This window comes from Suillus paluster (assembly GCF_016628075.1).
Source record: "Suillus paluster strain FC165 chromosome Unknown EDB91scaffold_37, whole genome shotgun sequence".
Classification (NCBI taxonomy): Eukaryota; Fungi; Basidiomycota; class Agaricomycetes; order Boletales; family Suillaceae; genus Suillus; species Suillus paluster.
Genome location: NW_024537597.1, coordinates 303,367 through 317,154, shown reverse-complemented (window position 1 = coordinate 317,154; position 13,788 = coordinate 303,367). Strand labels below are relative to the sequence as shown.

The following is a 13,788-nucleotide window of genomic DNA, read 5'->3' as shown; positions in this document are numbered from 1 at the left end:
AACATTGGTCTTAACATTACATAAGCAAGCACTAGACATGGATCGCCTTAGGCTTCAAGCATCAATCTTAGACTAGAACTTCAAGAACCAAATCCCCTCCGTCAAGTATCTCCACACTGCGGCGCACCATATTCATATTTGAATCGCACAAGCATTTTTACACTGGCCAACTAGCTATCTCGCAAGTTCTTGTTTAAGCTGTAAGTTTCGTATCCCATCCTTGGATTCACCTTGTCAATGTACTTACCAGAATACCACAGGGACCGTTCTGATACCAAGAAACTGCCGTGCATCCTTTGTATTGCATCCAGATTGCCATAGACATCCATGGTTCGTGCTTCACAGGCGACTACCTTCTCATCTTCAGCCTACTTCGACGACCGGGGGCCGCACGGGACTGCTCAACCAATAACTGAGCACGTCAATGTAAGTTTCTTCCATTTTTAATTCATTATTTTTACCTAGAGATAAATAAAGCCCCATTCTCGTCCAATAGTTTCTTATTTTTTCCCCAAAGACGTCGGTGAACATCACTATGGGGTATGTGTCATCTCACAAATACTATACTTGGCTCTCATCAAGCACTGATCGCAGGAACGCCATCCGATGAAACCACACAGACTGACCTTGACCAACGCCTTAGTCATGGGCTATGGACTTGACAAACAAATACATCACATATATAACCCCCGTCCAGCTACTCAAGCTGAGTTGGAGATGTACCATGACCACGACTACGTCGACTTTCTTTCACGGTGCGTAATTCACACTATCTCTCATTAGTAGCACACACCTTATGGCGGTACCAGCGTGACGCCAAATAACCAGAACGAAATGCGACATCTTATCGACACCTTCAACTGTGTTGAAGACTGTCCAATATTTTCTGAAATGTATGATTTTTGTCGCATGTATGCTGGCGCTTCCCTTGCAGGCGCAAGGAAGCTTACGGCGGGTGCTTGCGATACTGCAATCAATTGGTCGGGTGGACTCCATCATGCTAAGCGTGGAGAAGCGAGTGGCTTCTGTTATGTCAATGATATCGTTCTAGCAATCCTTGAACTTCTGAGGCGAGTTGTCGTTTCACTAGGTGCATACCTAAATTTAACCCCCAAGGTTCACAGATATCATCCCAGGGTCCTCTACATAGATATCGACATCCATCACGGAGACGGCGTTGAGCTTGCGTTTTACCATTCGAATCGTGTCATGACAGTATCTTTCCACAAATACACCGGCGATTTCTTCCCTGGGACGGGTAAGCTCGACGATAACGGTGCAAGCCTGGGCAAGCACTTTTGCCTAAATGTGCCTTTACAAGACGGCATCGACGATGATATGTACTTGACGATATTCAAAACTGTCATTGAAGACACTGTCACTGCTTTCCGCCCGACATCCATTGTCTTGCAGTGCGGCGCAGACTCATTAGGATGCGATCGACTTGGGGCATTTAATCTATCCATAGCAGCTCATGGCGAATGTGTGAACTTTGTTAGGAAGTTCAATGTACCGCTGCTCGTATTAGGAGGAGGAGGCTATACCATCAAGAACGTCAGCCGCTGTTGGACATATGAAACTGCCGTCCTCGTCGGGGCGACGATACCCGACGAGCTTCCGGCCACAGTCTACGATCCGTTCTTCCGCGACTCGCAGTGGAAGCTTCATCCTCCCCTCACAGGACGTGTCGAGAACCAAAACTCTCCTGCATCATTGCAACGAATCACCATTAGCATTCGGAACAAGCTACGGTATTTGCAGGGTGCACCAAGTGTTGCCATGCAGGAGATACCGCCCGACCTGGAAGGCTGGCTTGCCGATGAAGAAAGGAAACAGGAGGAGATTGATGAGGAACGAGGGACTGCGCTCGCAGGAGAACGAAGAAGCGACCGGTCGATGGCGCGCAATGAGTTCTTTGATGGGGACAACGATGTAGATCAGGACGAGGGCCCTGTATCTGCCGGCGTGAAGAGGCCGGTTAGCTCGAGAAAACCCCGTGCGCCAGGAAAGCGAGGCCGGGGTAAGACAAGAGCGAGGCCCAGTGCCAGTACGAAAGAGGACGGGGAGGAGACAGAGGAACCACCGGTTGCCACAACGTCTCGCTCTACGAAGGCGAGGAGAGTGGCGAAACCCAGAGCCAGAGCCCGCGCGAAACCGGCAGAGAAGGATAAAGACCTTCCAGATGCAGACCTCGAAGCTACTGTCGATGCAGACACTGACGCACCGACCCCAGTGGATTTGGAGATTGATATATCGTGAAGCTGCTATGCTCATCATTCTATTCCAGTCAGGATCTAAAGATTCGCGAAACGCTGGTAGGTATACCTACGATTCCTACTTGTCTTGAATCTTGATGGATGTCTGCACTTCAGAGCCTCTTGATCATAGATCTTGGTTTGGTCGAGAGGCCTCGGTGATACTTCTTCTTGCTGGCGCTGTTTATGGCTGTACGTTTTGCCTGAGGAATCAGATGGGCCTTAGCTATCTCACGCGCGGTCACGCGCGTCATTACCATAGGCTGGGCATCTTAAATTGATCATCTTGATTCTGCACTGGCTTCATGATCGGAGAACACAGGTTTCATCGATGGCCCTGGGCCATCTGCTGTACTACGACAGTATTCTGAGTATAAATTGCCCCTCCTGACTTTGCTGAAATATGACAGGCTGAGGTTTTATGCCCATCGCACGCCACAGTTGATCGTATCTTTTCAACTGACCATATGTTAGGCTTTTGCACTGCTCCGAAAATCAGACATAAAGAGAGGTGATGTGATTAGCTCAATGTGTGAATCTGCCCGCCCCCATAATACCTTTCATGGCCAGTTCAAGTATCGCTGCAGAGCTCCAGCAGCTTCAACAATATGAGACATATGAGCCCATTGTCCGCCGACTTGGAGGTGAGGATACCGTGATGCATCAATGACGCTGAAGTCTTTACTTCTGTTTGTCCAGTCTCCGCTGCTGCGTTGTACGTGTGGGATTTTAGTGAGCAAAGACTTCGTCACTTGCAACGTTGAGCTCACAGATCTGTGATCCCGTGAAGCTCTTACATTTCATCATGAGGTACTACTTCTTTTGTGTTTCAAAGAAAGCTAAAGACTTATCTTTTTGCCAGGTCTCCATTCTATGGGTAGGTGTGATATCATACATTCTGTCCGACTCATTCATAACACAGCTACCTTATGTTAGGGAACGAAATGGACGAAATCAAGGACTTTATTCTTCATTGCACGTAGTTCAACTTGAATCAGCTGCCTTATATTAATTTACTTTTCAGAATCGATATTTTGGACTCGGTGCAATCATTGCCTCTGCCTTCTGTCAGTTGTCTGTCATGTGTCTTCATTGTTATTGACTCAATTCTTCTGTCGCAGTTAATGTTGAAACAAACCCAACTATATCCATGTAGGGCCCCTCGTATTATTCCATTAGCTTTTAACCTTATTCACGAATACCAGATGTACATAATGTTCTTTTCGCCAGCATAATACCTGTTCAGTATTAACCTTACTTCTAGGTCACGGATGGTTGAACTTCGACATTATCGGTGAGCATAATTCCAACTTACCAGACTACACACTCAAGCAGATCTCATGATAGGTGTTCTTCTGGTTTTGAACATCGAAAGTTCGTAATTTCATGCTTTCGAACCACAGAACTTACCCTGTCTTCGATAGTCATTCTCCTTCGACGTTTATTTGTTCTTTATGACCACAGTACGTGCATGTGCAGAGAACTGCTACTGGGCTGATCTTATTACACAGGAAGAGTAATCGTGATCCCGATGGTGGTCTTATTTTTTGTAGTCTTTATCAGTATGATGGGCATAGCTATTGCACTGAGCGTATACTCTCAAGGTGGGCAGTCTGGATTCACGTCTCAAGCTGAAACTCATACCCTTATCTAGCAAATTCATTTGTGATATTGGGCATATGCGCAGGACCAACTCCGAGCTGGTTCCTTCCATTCTGGTGAGAGATAACACACAAGTATGATTTTTTGTCGAAATTATTCATTTAACATCACAGGATGCCACTCATGGCCTTTGACTTCCTCATCATGGGACTTGCTGGCTTCAAATCTGTTCAGCACTACCGCCGTGTTCCCAATAAAAAATGGTCTGGTGCTCAGCTCATGAAGACCTTAGCACGAGACTCATTTATCTACTTTGCATGGTGAGTCTCTCAATATTCGTATCTTCACGTGGAAATTAATCACATGCACGTAGCAATTTCTTCAACTACTTGGCCATCACACTTATATTTCATCTTGCAGCACCCGAGTTCTTCCAACTAGGATCCAGCTGGACAATTGTAATACCTCCGATCACTGCCAACCACCTTCTCATAAATATGGAGCAATCTCGTTTCACAAAGAGCGACTCCGCTACGAACTCAACTAGCAGCGTGGAATCCGAGTACTCAGGGGACATGGAGATGAGGCAACGTCACTTCCAGAGTACTACATTGCTGGCATAAACGTGAAGTGTTCAATGGTTCTGCATGGACACATCCCTCCGTTGTACATGTAGTTCTATGGTCATCACTGCACGGCCTAAGTTATTCTTACATATTGCTAGTCGAATACACCCAAGGATAGCTCAAAAGAGATATTTCCGCGAGCACCATGATTTGTCGTGGCTAGGCTAGCGCTATGAACCCTAGGCCATTCAATATTGTCACTACTTCGGCAAGTGATAAATGAAATTTGATTTACTCAAGGTCGTCGCCATGTCCCAGAAGCCTTTCGAAGCTATTCTCCAGCCGCGTAAATCTTTCCCAAACTTATTTGCAACCCATGAACGAGAAGCGTAGGCGTGTAGGCTGCTACACGACTTTCAAGCGTTTCTAGGGATCTATGGAGTCATCCATCAGCAGAATATTCATTGTGTCCTCACTTGGTCCAGCGATCGCCGTCTTTTGAAATAAATCGCCTGAATAGTCCTCCATCCACTTAAGGTATGGATTACCTTTCAATCGGGTGACTCCGAGATAATGAAGCGTGAGCTTTCATTATCACTGCCTTTTGGCGTAACGGTTAAGGGACGACAATCTTGACTACTTACACAAGCCTGGGGGTTGGACCACGCCTGGTGAAGTCTTTCGAACATCATTTGACTGCTCAATGGTGCGTAATGAGTTTTTTTTGATGCCAACAATGACGTGGATCAGGACGAGGGCCCTGTATCCACCGGCGTGAAGAGGACGGCTAGCTCGAGAAAATCCCGTGCGCCAGGAAAGCGAGGACGGGGAGGCAAGATGGAGTCCGAGTGCCAGTGCAAAAGTGGCTGGAGAGGAGACAGAGGAATTGCTGGTTGCCACAGCCTCTCGCTCTACGAAGTCGAGGAGGGCTGCGAAACCCCGAGTCAGAGCCCACACAAAGCCGGCAGGGAAAGATAAAGACCTTCCGGATGCAGAGGCTGATGCACCGACTCCAGTGGACTCGGAGATTGATGTATTGTGAAACTGCTATTCTTGTTATTCTGATTCATTTGATGCTTTTGTGACACACTGGTAGTAGGTATACCTATTCAGGCTGCTTTTGATGGATCTTTGCCGTTTGTTTGCAGCACGGATCCTCTTGATCATAGATAGTTTGGTCGAAAGGCTTTGATGATCCCTCTTTTTCGACAGTGTTGTTTATACTGAGCATACTAGCTGCACAGTCCAGCACCTTGGGTGCTTTGGCCCCTCACGGTATGAAAGACTGTCAATAAGCGCCCATGACAAAAGCGAGTAGTCACTGCCACTGGCATGCCTCGCATGATGAAACTGAAACTCTTGATTCTGTACTAGTGCGTGATTGTTCATCAACATCCCTGGGCGGCTCGCTGGGCCATCTGATGTGCTATGGCAACATGCAGCGTATAAGTTACTCTTCTGGACTTCTTTGAGATATTGCAGGTTGAAGGCTTTATTCTTATCACAGCACAGCTGATTACAACTGTTCGTCAAATATTGGCAGTGGCAATCATGATGGTACTACACCACCCAGGCTGTGTGCACCCTTGAAGACCAGACATAAATGGGTGATACTTTAATGATTATCAGCTCGGTGTACGAATCTGTAGCCCACCCTCACACTCTTCATGAACAGTTCAAGTATCGCCGCAGAGCTCCAGCAGCTTGAACAATATGAAACATATGAGCTCATTGTCCGCCAACTTGGAGGTGAGCACTAATAAGTAGTTGGTGCTCTGGTGCTCAAACGTCTACTTCTATTTGTCCAGTCTCCGCTGCTGCATTGTACGTGTGGGACTTTAGTGAGTAAAGACTTGGTGATTTGCAACAGCTCACAAACATGTGATCTCGTCAAGTTCTTACATTTCATGATGAGGTACTAGTTGTTTTATTCTTCGAACAAAGCTTGAACAAAGCTAAGACATATTTTTGGCCAGGTTACCATTCTATGGGTAGGTGTCCCAATGTACATTTTGGCCGACTTATTTTGTAACGTAGCCACTTTATGTTAGGGAACAAGGTGGACAATATCAAGGATTTTATTCTTCATCGCATGTAGTTCAATTTGAGTCCACTGCCTTATATTAAACCTTTTCTTTTCAGAATCGCTATTTTGGACTTGGTGCAATCATTGCCTCTACCTTCTGTCAGTTGTCTGGCATGTGACCTCATTGATATTGACTCATCTCTTTTGTCGCAGTTGATGTTCAAACGAACCCAACCACACCCATGTAGGGTCCCTTATATTACTGCCTCAGCTATTAACCTTATTCATAAATACCAGATGTACATCATGATCTTTTCGCCAGCACACTACCTAGTATTCACCAATAACCCTTACTTCTAGGTCATGGGTTCACGAACTTCGACATTGTTGGTGAGCAAGGTGCTAACTTACCAGACTGCACACTCAAGTATATATAGGAGTTCTCCTCGTTTTGAATATCGAAAGTTAGTGATTTCACGTTTTGAATCACAGAACTTACCAATTTCTTCGATAGTCATTCTCCTTCGACGCTTATTCGTTCTTTATGACCACAGTACGTTCATGTGCAGACAGCCGCTCCATTTGGTTGATCTGTGCGTTACACAGAAAGACTGATCGTGATCCCCATGTTGGCATCATTTTTGGCAGTCTTTATCACTATGATGGGAATAGCTATTGCACTGAGCATATACTCTCAAGGTGTGGGCAGTCATGACGCACTCAGCTCAAATTGACACCTTCATCTAGCCAATGAATATGTGATATCTGGCTTATGCACAGAATCAACCCCAAGCTGGTTCCTTCCATTCTGGTAAGGATAGCATATGTATGCTTCCGCTATCGAAATGACTCATTTGACATCACAGGATTCCGCTCATGGCCTTTGACTTCGTCATCATGACACTTGCTGGTTTCAAATCTGTGCAGCACTACCGCCATGTTCCCAACAAAAATTGGTCTGGTGCTCGGTTCATGAAGACTCTGGCAAGAGACTCTTTTATCTACTTTGCATGGTGAGGCTCGGAATATTCATATTCGCACGTAGAAATTAATCACATGCACATAGCAATTTCTTCAACTACTTGGCCATCACACTTATATTTCAGCTTGCACCACCCGAGTTCCTCCAACTAGGAGCAAGCTGGACAATTGTGATACCTCCAATCACCGCCAACCACCTTCTCATAAATATGGAGCAATCTCGTTTCACAAACACCAACTCCGCTACGAACTCAACTAGTAGTGTGGAATCCGACTCATCAGAGGAAGTGGAGTTGAGGCAATATCGCATTCCGAATACTACACTGCTCGCTGTCGCATAAGGAGTGTCACAGTGACTACTAGGACGATAGTTTACCCTGCAGATGTTTCTGTTGTATTTTTTTTTCCCGTTATGCCTTAAGTTATCAGCATGTGTCAAATACTTGAATATACTCAGTATGGGTCAAAGAAAGGTGGATGGGATGTTTCCGCGAGAGTATCATTATGGCAGCATCACTTCGGCGAGTTTAATAACAAAATGTGGTTACGCAAGGTTCATCGCCATGTCCCAGAAACCCTTCTCCAGCCGCGTACACCGTTCCCAGACATCTTGCCAATCCGTGAACCTGGTAAGGGAAGGCGCATCGACTGCTGCACGGTTCTCGAGCGTTTCTGAAAGTTACATGGAATCGTGCATCGGCAGAATATTCATTGCATCCTCACCTAGTCCGGCTTTCACCGCCATTTGATATACATCGCCTGAATAGTCTTCTATCCACTTGAGATACGGATTACCCTCCAATCGAACCCACGAGTTGGGCGCTTGTGCCTCTTCCTTGAGCCACAGGCCAACTTCTCCGTAACCGAGCAGGCAAGCAGCAAGGGCGACCATAAGTTTCATAGGATCGCCTAACAACCATATCTCAGCAAGCGAAGATGAACAAAATGGACCACTGTACCCTGCAATCCGGCGTCGATAAGGAAAGCCCCATAAGCTGTTAAGGCGGGAGACTCGGGGGTATTGATTAATTCGTCCTCTGTGATGCCCCACTCGATACAATAACCCGTGTGCATCGAGCTTTCTCGAACTATGCTGAAGACTACCTCGATAGCGGCCAATATGGGTGCAAATTCATGCGATTTGGCTGCAAGGAATCTGGAAGGGAGATGTTAAATACAGAAGCTGGGATGATTCAACTACTTACGCATACGCCCGAGCATAATATTTGAGATAAAGATAATCTTGTCTGTTGGTGGTCATAAGAATGTTCTCCCTTGTTTGTCAACAAGGTCCTCACTTAATGAAGTGAAGGAAGTGTTCCTTTGGAAGGGTACCCTTGCCCAGTAATACTACGAACTCGTGTTGAACATACTCTTTCCAAATTACCCTTGAACCCCGTATAAGAGAACTCGTAAGTGGGTATGGGTTTGTCTTGGTTCGCCTGTATTCAGAGCAGTTAATTCGTTGTCGTGTGCCCCATACTAGTCACGTACGGCGCGATGAGACGTGGAGCAATTGAATGGACGTGGTTCAAAGGGCCAAATCCGCTCCCGATTGGATTAGCGGTCTCGATTCCAATATGGATATGAGCAGCCGCAAGTCTTACAGCTTCAGTCACTGTATGTTTTATCAGTTGAGGGGGGAAATGTTAAAGAAGGGTGACGAACGCGGCGTTCCCCTCGCAAGTTGACAGGCCAACGCGGCACTCAGCGTACAACCAGTGCCATGGGTACTCGTCGACTCTAGTCTAGTCCTAGCAAAAATAGTGACGCGGTCGTCAGATGTACAAAGGACATCTACCACGAGTGAGTCGACGTGTGTTTCATTCCTTCCATGAATCCGGAGGATATTCGCGTTATCGTCCAGAAGACCTTCTCGGATCACCTGCGTGTCGTCAGAGGAGATATTTGTAACATCCGCTAGCGAAACTACGCAATGACCGCCTTTCAAAAGTACAGCCTGTGGGCCGAGCGTCCTCAACCGTCGACTAGCGCTGATCATGTCTTCTAAGCTTGCAATGTGAGAAGGCAAATGGCGTTGTTTAAGAAGAAGTTCCGCTTCTGATTTATTTGGAGTGATGAGGTCCGAAAGAGGGAAGATATCATCTATAAGGGTATCCACGGCATCTGGGTGCAAGAGAACATGGCCGGAGGTAGAGACGCAGACGGGATCGCAGACTAATGGAATGTGCCCCTTGGCATTAAAGTGGCCCTTGAGCATCTCCGCGACTGCCTTTGTGTTCTCTGTATCGAAGAGCATACCAGTTTTGATCGCCTTGACATCAACATCATCCAAAACAGAGCTCATCTATGTGAAAGGATCAAGCTGAATCGGGGTCGACATACTATTTAAGTAGTTACATACCTGCTGCTTTACGAAGTCAGGAGGTACTCCGTGCACCGCTTGCACACCAGTGGTGTTTTGGGCAGTCAGCGCAGTAGTCACGCTTGCACCGTAGCATCCGTGAACAGTGAATGTTTTCAGGTCTGCCTTTAGTCAAAGAGTTTTGGATTCCTCCTAGAGTAAGTAACACAAAGGCGCACTTGTATGCCTGCCCCTCCGCTGGAATCACTACCTGCAATTGTAAGGACCGGCAGGTATTCCAGTGTCATGATGCTCCTGGTGTCTCTAGTAGATGCGACTTTCGGCCGATCGGCATGTTATTTATTTCCAAGGCCTTTGCCAAACAATCCAAAAGAGGTCATCACCTTCGCTTCAGTGTCTTCCCTGCGATAATAAAGAAGGAACAACTTTCCTTATATCTGGTCTGCCTAAGACTAATCGTGCTCCGTCACTGCTCTCAAAAAATGTCATCTCCTGAACCGACGCAATCAGCAGCTAGCCCCTCCAAAAACAAAATCAAGGAGAAATCGAGGAAAAAGTCAAAGCCGCAGCCAGTCACCGTCACCGACCATGGCAAAAACGAAGGGGAGAACCCGCATTGGGCCTACAAACCGCCGCCTGGTACTGAGTTATTTGATCATTCATTCGCAAACGAGACTTTCGACTGGGACTCTATTAAGAAGGATGATGACCTTGAACTATGGCTAATACGCGTCCCAGAATTGGTAGGTGTCCGTCAGGATACATAGCTGCAACTTCATGGCATGTTTCTTACAGATCAAACCCAAACATTTTGAGGGACTGGAGGTTGACGCGCCCTCATCCTCACGGAGCCGTCAGGTCGGTAGCTTGTCGCGAAAAGGCACTGTCTATGATATATGGTCGATGGGTGACGATGATACGGAGTTCGCTGGAGCAGAGGAATTGAGAGGACTGTCATGTTTGCTTCCAAGAAAGAAAAAATCGGGCAAGCTGTACATGGGTGAGTCATTCTTTCTGTGAAGTTATACGAATGAATTTTGAGCGTTCCGCTACTAGCACCCAAAGAGATTACACGCCATCTTGTTGTTTCAGCCCAGCCATCGAAAGCAACCCCTCCAGAGCACCCATCCATTTTGCACCAAAATCCTGCTCGCCTGTCATATCCAAAAGAATTGCTTAAGCATCATTTCGTGCCCTATGGAGCGAAACTTTCAATAAATTCCGATCATGCGAGAATGGACGTCGACGGTCAAGTGGAAGGCGGTCACCATGGTACCGATCTTAGAGGGTCTCCCCACAAGGCAAAGGAGTCGAAAAGCAAGAAGCGCAAGGTTGAGAGAGATACATCTCATAAGAAAATCACAGTTAAGAAACCTAAAATAACACAGTAGAGTCAATATGATCGAGATCATGATCACATCTCAGGCGTTATGCTTCTGAATAGTACAGGAGTAATTAAACGCGCATGTAATGTGGAAACGCAGTGTAAAAGAAACAAGTGTAATCCACGGGAGAGAATAAGATAGAGTACGGTAGGCAAAACTCTACTGTCTCCTATGTCATCCGACATCCATCTCATCTCCGGTCCCTTGGGTAGTCCGTTGACCTGATGAAGTGCTATTTGGAAGTAACGACCGGGCCAGATCGTGACGGACAGATTCCTCAAGCCCTTCATAAATGCTTCGTCGTGGGAGGCCCCATATTCGACCAGGACACTCCCTCTCCTTCTCGTCAAAAACACCCCCAACGCTAGCCACCCACTGGCGGCGGGTCTCCACAAGTTGCTGCAGGTGGTCTGGCACCACAAGACGAAGATCGTCATCCGGTCCAAGTCCAAGTGCTGCAGGTGAAGGTTTCGGCGCGCTGGCGCCAGAAATGTTCCCGTTCGCGCTGCCGTTAACCTCCGATAGTTTCTTTTTCTTTTTATTCAGCTTTGGTTCATCCTTCTTCTGGACTTTCGAATAAGCGCTCGTTATACTTTTATCAAGGGCCGAGCGGAGATCCAGATATTCCTGATAACCAAGCCGATCACGAGCAATAGCAGCAAGACGTTCTTTCCGGGCCTTGTTCATGGCTACCACGGTCCGTAATTGCCGTTGAGCATGCCTGAGGGCCGTCGCAATCGGGTCGTCGACTTTCGTCGAGTAATCAGGCTACGACAGGGCTATGAGTAAAACACCCATCATAAAATCAGTATGCATACTTACCGGCTCGTGAAGTAATCCATGAAACCGCATCGTGTCCTGAACCCTCTCCTCCAAATCAACTACATTGACTTTCTCCCTCTTCGCAGCTGCTGCACCAGTTCCGCCCGGTCTACCCTCCATAGCGTCCTCGGCAGCCTTAACACCCTTCCACACTGTCGAATCTGGCATTGACAAAAGGGCACTCATCAATCGCTCTGTCAAGGGCCCATGACTGCGCTCCTCCGTCAACAGGTCCGCTTCCATGAGGGTTGACGGATCCCATTTCGGTAATGACGTCGAGCTCTCACCCAATCGACCAGATGAAAATCCAGGCAATGGCCCACCATACATGGTGATATCAGCTTCCTCCCATACTTCCAAGTAATGCCTGCCCAGTTTCGGTATCACGTAAGGCTCAACTTCGTCCGCAGTAAACTCTAGGAAGCCAATGTCCTCCTCTTTAATCCCTCGTATCCAGGGCTCGATGCTTGAGTAAAAGGTATTGACAGGAGTTTGCGCTGGCGGCTTGAGCTTACTGAAATCTTCGGTGACATCCGTAGCATTACTGGGACCGGGAACGGGCGGAGGGGGTATCGGAGGACGAGTGGGCAGTAGTACTGTGGGGGGTGGAAGTGCGAAGTCGGGTGCGAATGAAGACTAGGACAGCGATGAAGCGATGGAGTGCAAGAGAAGACAAACGAAGTACCTTGACGTGATTTGCCACAAATCCTAGCGATTTCGACGGCTTGAGGGGTACACTGAGACAAGGACCTGGCAAGGTTTTCACACTACGGACGGAATCTGTATGAAGAATCTGAATCACGGTCTCTGTGGATGGTCTCTGTAAATTACCCTGCTCAATGTCACTATCTTCATCTCGTTTACGCTTTTTCTTTTTCTTCTTGATTTCGTCCGGTATTCTAACAGGAATTGTACAACATGATCAGATTGTGCATTCGGAGCTTCTTCTTTGGACTTACGGTCTTCGAGGGTCCATTGATGCCCTAGAAGAGGGCGGGAGGGAAGAAACCGATATTGATTGTGCTCGAACCTTTATGGTGCCATTGATAGAAGGAGAAAAATCGCGTTCATCTGCTTCCAAGGCTGGGGTGACTATAATCACATCATTGTGGCGAGAACATGGGAGATTGGGAGGACGTTCGCCAAGTAATAGCATTAGCATGACATTCGTCAGACCGAACGGAACACAGCGAAAATTTGTCGTCCGGTGCATGTACAGGATTTTTGAGATTTTTTCAACCGTTGATTGAAGAGCGAAAAGTGTGAACCCGGGATGAGAGATATATGATTCGTGAGCCAGAATTCAAGCTAAGACGGATAGAACAGAGACACATACAACCGCGTTCACGCTTGACCTTTTCTATCGCCTTTGCCTTTCCTTTCTCTCTCTCCTTAATTCGCCTCATAGATTCCTCGATAGTCTTCAAATCTTCTCCGGCCTTCTTAGCCCGCTCCAATGATTTCTGCCGAAGCAATTTAAGCTCATCCTGCAGCTTTACGAGTTCATCTGTCAGGGGGACAGCCTCCGAAGGATTCCTGAAGAGAAGAGACGGCGCCGAAGTAGGTGCACGATAGGGAGACAGTTTGAACGACATAGCAGCGCTTCCGACGAATTCGGTGGCTACTAGGCACGTCAGGATTTGACAGCCAAAACCACAGGGCAAAGCCAGTGACCGGTTACTGCAACCTTGCGCGTAACCGATTCAGAACAGAAGATATGCTGTATGCCAGATTAGCGACGAGCAAGCAGGTGAGAACCAGACCTTGCTATGGTTTAAACGCTGACACCGTCAATACCAAGCGTTTTGTCGTTGTTTACGTAATC

General features: G+C 47.1%; 6 protein-coding genes across 6 annotated transcripts; 4 read left to right on the top strand and 2 right to left on the bottom strand.

The window, feature by feature from the left end:
* Nucleotides 1-36: 36 nt before the first annotated feature.
* On the top strand, nucleotides 37-2,273 carry EDB91DRAFT_497527 (uncharacterized protein). The gene is made up of 6 exons (XM_041327477.1): nucleotides 37-200; nucleotides 261-426; nucleotides 478-540; nucleotides 595-755; nucleotides 810-1,070; nucleotides 1,125-2,273. The coding sequence occupies exons 2-6, from the start codon at nucleotides 328-330 to the stop codon at nucleotides 2,257-2,259; spliced, it is 1,719 nt and encodes a 572-aa protein (XP_041175840.1). The 5' UTR covers nucleotides 37-200; nucleotides 261-327; the 3' UTR covers nucleotides 2,260-2,273.
* Nucleotides 2,274-2,666: 393 nt separating this feature from the next.
* Nucleotides 2,667-4,709, top strand: EDB91DRAFT_497519 (uncharacterized protein). Its single transcript, XM_041327476.1, has 13 exons — nucleotides 2,667-2,899; nucleotides 2,955-2,987; nucleotides 3,046-3,065; nucleotides 3,118-3,132; nucleotides 3,192-3,230; nucleotides 3,280-3,322; nucleotides 3,377-3,407; nucleotides 3,520-3,549; nucleotides 3,603-3,718; nucleotides 3,767-3,859; nucleotides 3,910-3,973; nucleotides 4,031-4,177; nucleotides 4,286-4,709. Exons 1-13 carry the CDS (start codon nucleotides 2,818-2,820, stop codon nucleotides 4,296-4,298), a joined length of 726 nt encoding a protein of 241 aa, XP_041175839.1. The 5' UTR covers nucleotides 2,667-2,817; the 3' UTR covers nucleotides 4,299-4,709.
* Nucleotides 4,710-5,962: 1,253 nt separating this feature from the next.
* EDB91DRAFT_1141721 (uncharacterized protein) lies at nucleotides 5,963-7,903 on the top strand. Its single transcript, XM_041319023.1, is given in 15 exon segments — nucleotides 5,963-6,172; nucleotides 6,232-6,264; nucleotides 6,319-6,338; nucleotides 6,400-6,414; nucleotides 6,475-6,513; nucleotides 6,566-6,608; nucleotides 6,663-6,692; nucleotides 6,705-6,707; nucleotides 6,810-6,839; nucleotides 6,887-6,913; nucleotides 6,964-7,002; nucleotides 7,056-7,148; nucleotides 7,197-7,260; nucleotides 7,316-7,462; nucleotides 7,516-7,903. 15 exon segments carry the CDS (start codon nucleotides 6,091-6,093, stop codon nucleotides 7,769-7,771), a joined length of 921 nt encoding a protein of 306 aa, XP_041175838.1. The 5' UTR covers nucleotides 5,963-6,090; the 3' UTR covers nucleotides 7,772-7,903.
* On the bottom strand, nucleotides 7,904-10,061 carry EDB91DRAFT_1141715 (Phosphomethylpyrimidine kinase-domain-containing protein). Its single transcript, XM_041319022.1, has 9 exons — nucleotides 9,975-10,061; nucleotides 9,796-9,921; nucleotides 9,099-9,738; nucleotides 8,925-9,048; nucleotides 8,729-8,872; nucleotides 8,636-8,677; nucleotides 8,390-8,586; nucleotides 8,154-8,339; nucleotides 7,904-8,102 (listed from the first exon to the last, which is right to left on the bottom strand). The coding sequence occupies exons 1-9, from the start codon at nucleotides 10,041-10,043 to the stop codon at nucleotides 7,975-7,977; spliced, it is 1,656 nt and encodes a 551-aa protein (XP_041175837.1). The 5' UTR covers nucleotides 10,044-10,061; the 3' UTR covers nucleotides 7,904-7,974.
* A 177-nt stretch (nucleotides 10,062-10,238) lies between these two features.
* On the top strand, nucleotides 10,239-11,147 carry EDB91DRAFT_1055328 (uncharacterized protein; the record flags this gene model as incomplete). Its single annotated transcript, XM_041313907.1, has 3 exons — nucleotides 10,239-10,499; nucleotides 10,552-10,756; nucleotides 10,813-11,147. The coding sequence occupies 3 exons, from the start codon at nucleotides 10,239-10,241 to the stop codon at nucleotides 11,145-11,147; spliced, it is 801 nt and encodes a 266-aa protein (XP_041175836.1).
* EDB91DRAFT_497439 (histone acetyltransferases subunit 3-domain-containing protein) lies at nucleotides 11,102-13,770 on the bottom strand. Its single transcript, XM_041327475.1, has 5 exons — nucleotides 13,300-13,770; nucleotides 12,923-13,055; nucleotides 12,649-12,862; nucleotides 11,964-12,599; nucleotides 11,102-11,909 (listed from the first exon to the last, which is right to left on the bottom strand). Exons 1-5 carry the CDS (start codon nucleotides 13,556-13,558, stop codon nucleotides 11,316-11,318), a joined length of 1,836 nt encoding a protein of 611 aa, XP_041175835.1. The 5' UTR covers nucleotides 13,559-13,770; the 3' UTR covers nucleotides 11,102-11,315.
* Nucleotides 13,771-13,788: the final 18 nt, after the last annotated feature.

What these genes read in the sequence shown, in the direction of transcription:
- EDB91DRAFT_1141721 (XM_041319023.1), top strand. Translation starts at nt 6,091, where the DNA reads ATGAACAGTTCAAGTATCGCCGCAGAGCTCCAGCAGCTTGAACAATAT. An exon ending in CCTCGTTTTGAATATCGAAA is followed by an intron (nt 6,914 to 6,963) that starts GTTAGTGATTTC and finishes TTTCTTCGATAG; the next exon opens with TCATTCTCCTTCGACGCTTA. An exon ending in AGCTGGTTCCTTCCATTCTG is followed by an intron (nt 7,261 to 7,315) that starts GTAAGGATAGCA and finishes TTGACATCACAG; the next exon opens with GATTCCGCTCATGGCCTTTG.
- EDB91DRAFT_497519 (XM_041327476.1), top strand. Translation starts at nt 2,818, where the DNA reads ATGGCCAGTTCAAGTATCGCTGCAGAGCTCCAGCAGCTTCAACAATAT. An exon ending in AATCATTGCCTCTGCCTTCT is followed by an intron (nt 3,323 to 3,376) that starts GTCAGTTGTCTG and finishes CTTCTGTCGCAG; the next exon opens with TTAATGTTGAAACAAACCCA. An exon ending in GTTGAACTTCGACATTATCG is followed by an intron (nt 3,550 to 3,602) that starts GTGAGCATAATT and finishes ATCTCATGATAG; the next exon opens with GTGTTCTTCTGGTTTTGAAC.
- EDB91DRAFT_497439 (XM_041327475.1), bottom strand. Translation starts at nt 13,558, where the DNA reads ATGTCGTTCAAACTGTCTCCCTATCGTGCACCTACTTCGGCGCCGTCT. An exon ending in TTGTGGCAAATCACGTCAAG is followed by an intron (nt 12,600 to 12,648) that starts GTACTTCGTTTG and finishes TCGCTGTCCTAG; the next exon opens with TCTTCATTCGCACCCGACTT. An exon ending in ATGGATTACTTCACGAGCCG is followed by an intron (nt 11,910 to 11,963) that starts GTAAGTATGCAT and finishes GCCCTGTCGTAG; the next exon opens with CCTGATTACTCGACGAAAGT.
- EDB91DRAFT_497527 (XM_041327477.1), top strand. Translation starts at nt 328, where the DNA reads ATGGTTCGTGCTTCACAGGCGACTACCTTCTCATCTTCAGCCTACTTC. An exon ending in CAATAACTGAGCACGTCAAT is followed by an intron (nt 427 to 477) that starts GTAAGTTTCTTC and finishes AGATAAATAAAG; the next exon opens with CCCCATTCTCGTCCAATAGT. An exon ending in GCAATCCTTGAACTTCTGAG is followed by an intron (nt 1,071 to 1,124) that starts GCGAGTTGTCGT and finishes CAAGGTTCACAG; the next exon opens with ATATCATCCCAGGGTCCTCT.
- EDB91DRAFT_1141715 (XM_041319022.1), bottom strand. Translation starts at nt 10,043, where the DNA reads ATGACACTGGAATACCTGCCGGTCCTTACAATTGCAGGTAGTGATTCC. An exon ending in CTGACTTCGTAAAGCAGCAG is followed by an intron (nt 9,739 to 9,795) that starts GTATGTAACTAC and finishes CCTTTCACATAG; the next exon opens with ATGAGCTCTGTTTTGGATGA. An exon ending in CACTTCCTTCACTTCATTAA is followed by an intron (nt 8,678 to 8,728) that starts GTGAGGACCTTG and finishes GACCACCAACAG; the next exon opens with ACAAGATTATCTTTATCTCA.